General features: G+C 35.2%; 1 protein-coding gene across 1 annotated transcript; it reads right to left on the bottom strand.

The window, feature by feature from the left end:
- Positions 1-7,987: 7,987 nt before the first annotated feature.
- On the bottom strand, positions 7,988-8,756 carry LOC137839016 (uncharacterized). The gene is made up of 2 exons (XM_068648146.1): positions 8,563-8,756; positions 7,988-8,474 (listed from the first exon to the last, which is right to left on the bottom strand). Exons 1-2 carry the CDS (start codon positions 8,754-8,756, stop codon positions 7,988-7,990), a joined length of 681 nt encoding a protein of 226 aa, XP_068504247.1.
- Between the last annotated feature and the right edge of the window lie 1,894 nt (positions 8,757-10,650).

Genomic DNA, 10,650 nt, shown 5'->3' with positions numbered 1-10,650 from the left:
TAAAGACTCGGTTCAGCCAAGGATGATACCTTAACAATATTCCCTCCTGACACCAAAAGACTCAGTGTGATCAACAACGCTCACCCCGATTTGTCATATTGCCCAACATTCAACTACTTAAGCAAGATAAATCTTATTTACGGGTGTTCTGACCGATTAACAGTTAAAAGGTTAATTATAATAACTTGTGCATTATGTAAAACAGGAATGAGGATTAACGACCGAGACATTCATCAAAGAAGATGAGGAGACCACACCCGTGGCCACATCCCAACCCCGAGGAAAAAAAGCATTAAAGACTAAACCTAGTGGTCTTCTTCTTCAACATCTTCATTAGCAGTCCTCGACGGCGATGCCCGGACCTCGGCTAACTCAAGAAAGTTCACCATCCGACCCTCATAAACATCTTTGTCGACGTCAATGGCACCATTTGTAGGTGGACCCTTATACAACAAGTGGTCCTGTCGAACAGCCTGGTTGAAGGTCTCGCCCAACATCAAGATGATGTTCCCTTGCTCAGTGTAGAGCTCGTCCTCCACAAAAGCCTTTTTGGCTTCTAAGGTTGAGTTCTCCACCCTTAGCGCCTCCATGGCCTTCTCCAGTTTGACACTTTCTTCCTCTCGGCCTCCTTTCGAGCCATAGCCTTAACGCACCCCGCATTACTCAACTCAAGCTTGGCCTCATCCCGACCTACCCAACATTACTCGTAAGTGTTGAAGATGGTTGCTGCCCCTTCAAGATTATGTTTGATGAAGACTTATATGTAGTGTTTGATGAAGACTTGTATGTACTTTCCATGTATTTGTGCTTTGCTTTAAGTGTGTCTTAGTTAGTGCTTAGAGGTTGTCTAAGAGTAGCTTTTTGCTGGGTAACTCACCTCATAATCACTGGCCATGTGATAAGAACAAGCATAAGTTTTCTAAAACTGTTTTTCACATGTTTTACACAAAAACACGTTTTACTGCATAAAAATAAATCTGTTCTTTTCCAAATAAACAGATTCATTTTCTTCACTGATGTCTTGGCTAAAGTCTTGTAAAAATTGGATTTTGTGCATCAGGTATTTTGACTAAGTCTTCTTCTTTTCAAAACGACTGAGTTTCAAATAGTTAAACTTCCTCTGTTTTCGTTTTGAAAAATAAATCTGTTCATCTGTAAATGAATAGACTCTTTTTGCCTCTGGTGCCATGTCATGCTTAAACGTTTTTCAGTTTTATCTCAGCACCAGAATGGTTGACTAAGTCTCCTCACTTAACAGATTCTCTAACTGCTTTTGAAAATAAATCTGTTCATTTTAGTTTCAATCTGTTCATTTTATAACAGCTTTAACTGTTTTTCAAAATTCTGTTATAAGCTGGTTGTCTATAAAATGCAAACTTGTTTCTGAGTTAAATAACGATTCAAACAGTTTATACATTTACAAAAAACAAGTTTTGACAGCAGAGAGTTAAGTGTTTTCAAGGATTAGCATTTGTTCTTCAAAGATTTCAAAAATCACAAAGTGCTTGTTCTTGGTTTGGTTCCAAAAGCTTGGTGTGAGGTGCAGCTACTGTTCTAGCAATCTTGCCTACTGGTTTAAGGCTGATCTTTGTTACCTCAATCAGGTGTAGTCGTTTCACTTCTTATTACTTGCAAAAGTTTGGTTGAATCCTCTTCTTGATAGGTGTTCTTGGAGAGTGGATGTGTGTGTATGAGTGCTGAAATAGGTTTTTTCAGCAAGAGTACCTAAGTTCTTGTAGGTTTCAAGAACAGTGGGAAGTGTACTTGATTGTACTGTGTGTTAGTGAATTCCACCTGTTGTTGGTGAAGACTGGATGTAGCTCAAGTTGAGTGAACCAGTATAATTGCTTGTGTTCATTCTCTCTCTCTCTCTGCAATTTCGTTTCTGCATAATTGATAAAACAGCGAAGAAATAAATCTGTTCAATTGAAAATAAATCTGTTCTTTCTGGGCACAGTGCATACTGTTCTTGATTTCTGAAAAAGCTGTTTTAATCTGATAAGAACATATAAAATCTGCTAAAAGCCACTGGAACAGATTGATCGTGATAGGTTGCTCAAGAAAACTGTCAACGTCATTAATTGAACCTTAAACAATTGCTTAAAATTAAAGCTTGCTGTTCTGTGATTAAGTGTTCTTAATTTCTGGAAAATTGCTTAACATCAAGAAGAACATTCATAGTCTGTTAAAAGCCACTGAAACAGCTTGTTTGCAAAGATCACTCAATTAATTAGCATGCTACCAATTGAACCTTAATCACTTGCTTGAAATTGAAGCTTGCAGTTTTGTGTTTCACTGTTTTTCAAATCTGATATTTGTGTGTGTGCTGCTGAAAATTTTCACTGCATGATCTTGTGATTAATCTTGCTGAATTAAAAGCTTTTCAAACAAAAACAGTGCTGAAATAAATCTGTTCATTTTTACATAAATCGATTTATTTTCTGTAAAACTGGATTAAACACTGTTTCTGCGAAGAAGTTTTAAAAGGTCAATTCACCCCCCCTCTTGAACTTTGGCACTATTAAACCCAACAGTAAGCTGTCACCGCTTCCAGCGATGACTTCAAAGAGGTGGTGGCTTTCGAGAGCTTGTGCTCCAGCTGAGATATCTCTTCAACCTTCCAGTTGCGAGTATCAACGACCATTCTTGACATCACAACTCCTTGGTAGTGCAACTTGATGGCGACCAAGAGGAGTTCTTCTTCAGGAATCGATGAAAGATTCTCCTCGATTGGTGTCAGCCCGATCCAAACGCCCCTGAGAACTTGGAGTCTCCCCCAAAGAGCACCAAGGGGTGGCCGACAGCAGCAACTTCGGTTGGAGAAGCCTTAGTCGACGAGGGGGCCTTAACCCGAATTGGAAAAGGATGAGGGGGTCGTCATGGACAGGGATAGGGTGGTGGTTGCAATGTCCCTCCTCTTCCTCTTCTTCTCTTTCGGGACCTCGACAGTGGAGGGGTTGCCGGCTGCAACCTTCTCTAAGCTTCCTCTAGCCATACCGACCAACTTATTATGAAAAGCAGTGAGCACATCAACCGCCTGAGGAGCTTCTTTTGTCATGATATTTGCAACAAAAAAGACTCATCAGTTAACATAATATGACGATCGAGAAATGAAGCAACAAAGTAAATAAGCATACCCTGAAAATTACTCCACCGCTTGGATGACTAATATACAGATAAGAGCTTTCGGGTAGGAAGCCTTCTCAGGAAGCTATCGAATAAGGCATAGACCTCCCGCTCCTCGACACTGGCAATCGGACGAGGCCATTTCTTGATGCGAGTAAGGGTCTTGGTTCAATACAAGGGGAATTTGGACTGCCCGAGCTCGTTAGTAAAGAGCTCCCTACTCTAGGGCTTAATAAAAAAATTGAGAAATTTCCCCTTGAAGTTTTTGTAAGAGGATGTGAAAAGGGCGAAGAGCTTGTTACCCGACCAGCTGACAAGAGACAACCAACTGACGGGGCCAGTCAGATCGGATGAATAATAATGGAGGAAGTGGATGGAGTTGGACGGAGACAAAATATATCACAATTGAGGCGAAAGGTTTAAAGGGAGGCCCATGTGTTTGGGTGGAGTTGTGAAGGAGCAAAATTGAGTGCTTGAAGGACACCATTGTAAAATCATCGAAAGACAATGCGACATGTAGATCATAAAAAAGAGAAGAGTAAATGAAGAAGAAAGGACCCCCAGAGGTAGACCGACCCATGCAGATGGTATCGGTCGGAAGACAAAAATCGATAACCAAGATGTCCTGAGCGGCATCCAGCTGCAACATATTATGGTTGTCCATAAAGGAGCCAATTGAGGACGAATCCCTATAAACAATGATGAACTCGGTCACCTTGGGATCGACCTATTCAAATCTTGAACAATGGGACGACTCTTCGGCAGGACCTGCCCGGTCGGCAGCATCCTCTGGATCATTGACCCTTACACAGGTCTCTGCGAGGGGAAATGTTTGAATTTCCCGGACTGAAAAAGGCTAGGTCGTGCAGGAACCGGGAGAAGAGAAAGATTGAGACGAAGACAAAGAAGAAGAAGAAGAAGAAGAATAAGAAGAAGAAGAAGACGAAGAGCCAAGGGAGGACATGACTAAGCTTTCGGGATGAAGGGAAAACACCTTGCCAGTATGTATCGGTCTTGGAATTCGGAGCAAGATGTTAGAATGTATGGCTTTAAAGAAGGATTTCGAAAACTTTTAAGCCTTGAATGAAATTGCTTCGAGAATATCTTGATAAAGAAATCAGTTTTTCAAAACACAAAGCAAAAAGCACAGGACCAGAAAAACAATCGGTTGTTTCGCAGAAACAATCGGTTGTTTATACCAGTTTGCAAATATAAACACTGAATTTAAAGAGTTAAGGGATAGAGAAAATGCACACAGAGATTTATACTGGTTCACTCTAAACCCAGAGCTACATCCAGTCTTCTCAGAAACCACTGAGGAATTCCACTAAGCAATCAAACCTAGATCACTTACACCACAACCAAAGAAGTGACCTTGATCCCCTCAAGACACACACTTCTCTTGGTCAACACACCAACACTAAGAATGTTGATTTTGATCCCCTTAAGAACACACAACACTTCTCAGCAAACACACAAAGGTTTCTTTCAACAGATACAAGGATTACACTTGTTATAGAACAAATCTGAAATCAATACAAGAGAAAATCCTATCTCACACTCTTTGATCAATCTCAATCTCTAAGCAATCTCAACTCTTTCAAAATCTAAAAACTTGTTTTTTTTTTTTTAAACCAAAATCTGTTTTACTATTTTATATTGAAAGATGTTGTTTGTTATCAAATCTTAACAAACTATTCATTGCAATTAAAGATTGGTCAAAGCATTAAAAACTGGAGCGTAAATAGTTAGAAAATCATTTAATGCTCAATCAAAGCACAAACCATTTTTCTGTTATGGTACTAAAACAAACAATCGGTTGTTTCCACGAATCAATCGGTTGTTTTGGTTTTGACAACTCAACTATTTGAAAAACAGTTTTCAACCTTTTCTAACAACACCTAAGTATAAAACAATCGGTTGTTTCGACAAAACAATCGGTTGTTTCGACAAAACAATCGGTTGTTTCGACAAAACAATCGGTTGTTTTGAAAAAACAATCGGTTGTTTCGACAAAACAATCGATTATTTTTCACTTAGTTTGAAAAACACTTTTCTTTTAAAAAGATTGAGAATGCCTATGCTTTGGATTCAATCAAGAGTGGATTACAATACTCAATCTACCCTAGATCCTATCTAAGACAACTCAGCAACAACAAGCACAACCTATCCTTCAACATCCTTCAAAGGGATTTGGATTCTTAAAAGTTTGAACACCCTTGGTTCAACACAAGAGAGAAGTAAGACGGAACGATGGGGGACCACTATTTATAGCCTTTGAAGAGAGAGGAAGGTTGAGTGCCACTCCCATCTCAACTGATTGGATCTTCCTTGATCCAATAGCTCACACCGAATGGCGCCAAAAAGCCTAAGTTATCATCATGTGTCACATCACGTGTTTGGCGCCACTAACGTCACGTCCTACCTCGGGAAGCCCAACCATCACAACAACCTCAGATAAAGACTCTTCGGATTGAGCATCCTCGAGCCTAGGGGGCAAGTGTACGGGTAGGATCTGCACAACCGAGCGTTTGACTCGACACCCGGTCCAGACCAACAGCGAAACTGATTAATGACCCAAAGCTTGTTAATCTTTTTTTATTAGGCCCAATAACGACAAATGACCCACAATAATCATATAAATTAGCACAAATCCCAAAGGATTAGGTACGCAATCATCTAATCCTAAATACAGAGTGTCGAGTGCTGAAATCTGACTTGAGTATCAGAGTACCTTTCGCAGGTACCATCCGAGTTCGGAGCTAGCGAGGAGGAGGACTGGGAGAGCGAGAGCGTGGGAGTTCAGCTGAGAGAAAGGAGTGAGGTGCAAACCAACCGACCCACCAAGGAGTGGTTCAAATCGTTCTCTTAGTTCAAATTCCATTCGAGAACATTATGAATAAACAAATACCAAAACATGAAAGGATGAAAACTTGCACATAACAAAATTAAAAAAAAATTAAAATAAAAACATTATGTATCAAATCTGACAAATACCAAAAATAAAGGATGTAAAGTTACACGTAGCAAAATTTTAAAAAATAAATGAAATAAAAATTTAAAGGTACGAAAAAACATTACAATCAAAAAAATTAATTTTTATATGATATGCCAATTAAGGGATCATATGGAATTTGCTTCTTGAAAGATTAAACAACAACAAAAATTGAACGTCTTTTATTTTATTTTCAACGTTTAACGAATAAAGTCAATCCAATTCGTCCATATCGTCGGATTAGAATTGATTAAACATTACTCTATTTTTTATTGGTATTAATATTTACTCTAAATGTTAATTTGTTTTGTCACTGATAAATGCTATTTAATTATAAAAATATAATTCTAGTTGGAAAAATAAAAGCTCGTCAAAATATAGGCAGCTGCGACCCGGTTTTTGGTTTGGGGTTTTGGCCCATGACAAAATTTTACTCTGGTAAATTCTCCACGCACCCCATAATTTCCTTCTGCAGCAGTATAATTATGTAAATTTCACAAATTTCTTCTAAATCCAAGCTTTTTTTTTTCAATTCTGTACTGTAGAATTTAGAAATTTTTCAGATTATATAATCTAAAATATATTATATTTGATGTATTTTAAATTATACAATCTAAAATAAAAAATTATATTCTAGATTCTACAATTCATAATAGATTTTTTTATTTCAAATTGTCCGATCTGAAAGTTTTTTCAGATTTAGGAATATGTTTTAAAGTACACAATTCATAATACATTTAAAAAAAATGACTTTTTAGATTGTACAATAAACTAATTTTGGATTTAAAAAGAACCTTATGAATTGTATTGCATAGCCTGATGAATTTTGGATTGTATAATCTGGAAGGTATTTTCTAATCTAGAATTATCTTATGGATTACAATCCATAATGCATTATGCTAGACGATACAATATGAAAATGTTTTTAAATCCAAAATAAAATTTTACGTTCCATATTGTACAATTCAGAATACAAATTTGTATTCTGGATAGGGTAGTGTTGCACAATTAGTATCTGAGGAAGGGTTTTTTTTTTAAGGTTATTGCCCCAATGAATTTGTGTGCTTTAATGATTTAGCCAATAAATTATTGCGCGTGACGGATGAAATTTTGTGGTTGGTGGAGGCATGCCTGGTGGTGTTGCTACTACTGTTGTTGCGTTTGTTATGTCCAAGAATGTGTTACATCCTAAAGTTTTAGGATTTGATTAGCAGATTTGAGGGACGATTTGTGATTTGATTAGCATATTTGTTAGGACAATTGATGGTTAAATAGTCAATCAGAACATATAGAAATAAAGAAAAGTGTGTTATGATGGGATACAAAAAATGTACATATCTAGTTTTCCCTTTTATCTATGTTCATTTTCTCCCTCTTTTTAGTTTCACTCAACAATGAATATATACCACCACCCCCACAACCCCCAACCCCCAACCATCAACCAATCACACCAACTCTTCTCTTTTTCTGTTCCTAAACAACAACCTCTACTTTGTTACAAATGGAGGTTTTTAACACTGCCACTATCATTTCCGACCTTGGTAACAAGGAAAATGTTCCTCCATTTTGTAACAGTAATGTGAAGCCCAGACACGGATACGGGTACGGATACGACACGGACACAAAAATACGGCTAAATTGAAAATTATAGGAAACAGGACACGACTATGTATAAATTAAAATGTAGTAATATATTTTGTTATATGAAAAAAATCAAGAAAAACATTTAATAAAATAGTATAAAAAAAAGATGTATTTATGTAAACCATAATGTTTAACTTTTACATTTATTCATCTTCATTAAAAAATACAATTTCTAATTTTGGTTCATCAAGAGATATGCTAGCAATATCGAGAATTCCATTGTCATCCAAAGTCATCTCTTGCAATATCCCATAATTTAGTTTCATCTTCTTTGTAATGTGAGGAGTTCCTTGAGAGAAGACGAAGATTACTATGGACAAATACTAGATCTTCTGTCCTTTTAGGTGTCATCTTATTTCTTTTTAAAGAATGTATAAAGGAGTAGGTACTCCAATTCCTCTCACAACAAGAAGAAGAACATGGTTGTCCAAGTAGTTTAAGAGCTATCTTCTGAAGTGTTGGTGCATGAACTCCATGAACAATCCACCATGATTTTGCATCCATTTGACCTCTATCCCTTAAAGAGTCAACATCGGCAAAATATTCTCTTCCATCTGAAAAGTTTGCAAACTCTATATTTACTTGTCTCCTTACATCCGCATCATCAAAGTACCTTATAAAACATTTCTTCCTTTCCTGAGTAAGTTCCTTATCTAGATGTGGGGCAACTCTGTGTGAATCTTCACTTAACCATTCATGACTATAATATCTACATAAAAAATATAAAAACATAAATTAACATAATATTATGTACTAATAAAATATAATTATAAAATAATATAACTATATTGTATTACCTTGGATTTAAAGAATGAGTCAGGCAATGAAGTAATGTGCTAATCTTAGTCCAACGATCAATTAATATTAACTTGACTACCTCGAAAAATGATGAGTATTCAACTTCTGTCTTCCTTTCATGATGGTATATGACCTCTTTCACATTTTCAATCATTGAATTCCACATTTCATATACTAAGTGAAGAGTAGCCATATCCGTATCTGTTTTTCTGAGTACATCATAAATAGGAGTAGTAAAAGCAAGTATGTAATCAACCTTCATCTACCAATTATCATTCAACAAAGTTTCTTTCACAAATTGTGCACTATCGACATTATCCTCTTTGTAAGAAGACCATTCATTACTAATAACCATCTCTTGGAGCCCTTTCTTCAAACTTCTAAACCATTTTAGCATGACTATGGTTGAAGCAAATCTTGTTGAAGCAACAAAAAGCAACTTCAATGAGTTGAAGTTATTGAACATTGATAATCTCATAGAGTGCCCCACAATAAAGGTTTTAATAAAGGTTGCATCATCAACAATTTGTAAGATCCAAGACCATTGTTGATAAGTATCACTATTTTTTTCTGTATTTTTTGCTGCACATATATTTTTCAATGCAAGATTCGGTGTGCACTACACAAGGAGTCCAATAGATTGAAGGAAATTCTAATTCTATGAGCATACCTGCTGCCTCACATACAAATGCATTATCAGTTATAATTTGTACCACATTTTTTGGCCCAACCTCCATAATTGCATCTCTCATGTGTTTAGCAATAAAATCTTTGTCCTTTATTTCACCAGACCCATCTACTGACTTCAAAAACATTGGTCCACTCTCAGTGATAGCCATAAAATTTATAAGTGGTCTTCTTTGAGGATCACTCCACCCATCAGTAACAATGGTTACACCTTTCTGATTCCATGAGTTTCTTATAGGTTGCAGAAGGTTTTCTACGTGTCTTCTTTCCTATGAAAGTAAAGGACCTCTCAGTTTATTATATGTTGGCGGTACATACCCACTAAGATTAGAAGTATTAGCTGCAAAAGAAAAGGCACTCCTATAATAAGGACTTCTTGCTAAATGAAATGGTAGTCCTGAAGAATAAAACATCCTCGCAACTTCACAATCAAGAGTATCCCTCGCTTGAATATTGAAAGCAGCTTGTAAAGAACCTTTCAGTTTTGGGTTAAGATCATTGTTGTTGGTCTGCTTTCCTTCATCAGATACAGGTGGCAAAGGAACATTCTTCTTTTTTGAATATTCTATTTTCAATGATGCTTCATTGTCTAATTTCTTGAACTCAACCAGTTTTGACGGGGTCACATTCGCACAAATTCTAACTCCTCCCCTTGTAATTCTTAACAAATGAGCTCTTACTCAAGTGTAAGATCCATTGAATGAAAAATCACACAAACTACACTTGATCATATTATTTTCACCACCAGGAGTTTTCCTAAACTTTGAAACATATCTCCACAAAGGTTTTGTTTCATCTTCTTGTTCCTTTGATTGGATATATTCATCTTAATTTCCTATAACAAAATAAATTAAATATAAAAGATTTACTTACATATAAAAATCAAATAAATTCATTTAATAGAAATTAAATAAATTAATTTAATAGAAATCAAATAAATTCATTAAATAGAAATCAAATAAATTCATTTAATAGAAATCAAATTATAAATATAAAAAATAAAATATGTAAGAAATTAAAGATGAATTATAATATATTTTATTTTTTTAAAATATTCAATTATTATGTTATTTATTTAAGGTTATTTTATATTTTTTGTTTCAATATAATTATTAGAAAATAAATTATCTTCAATATTTAATATTTTTAGGTTAAAAGTTTAATTTACTTTTATAAAATATTATTTTTTTAATAAAAATTTAAGTGAATATTTAAAATATAAAAAAATTATTTTCATGTTAGTAATTTAAAAAATAAAATAAAATATTTAAATTATATAAGAATACATAATATTATATAATTATATTTAAATTATTTGAAAATATTAAAAATTAAATAAAAACACAAATTCTAAATTACTGTATCTTTATTCATAATTACAATGATATATTTATATAATA

This window comes from Phaseolus vulgaris, chromosome 11 (genome assembly GCF_000499845.2).
Source record: "Phaseolus vulgaris cultivar G19833 chromosome 11, P. vulgaris v2.0, whole genome shotgun sequence".
NCBI lineage: Eukaryota > Viridiplantae > Streptophyta > Magnoliopsida > Fabales > Fabaceae > Phaseolus > Phaseolus vulgaris.
Note: the sequence above shows the minus strand (reverse complement) of the source record. Positions and strands in the feature narration are given on the sequence as shown.

Bases quoted from the DNA above. Each gene is read 5' to 3' on its own strand.
- LOC137839016 (XM_068648146.1), bottom strand. From the start codon at position 8,756: ATGGCTACTCTTCACTTAGTATATGAAATGTGGAATTCAATGATTGAA. The intron at 8,475-8,562 runs GTAATACAATAT...TTTTTTATGTAG, and splicing joins ACTCATTCTTTAAATCCAAG to ATATTATAGTCATGAATGGT.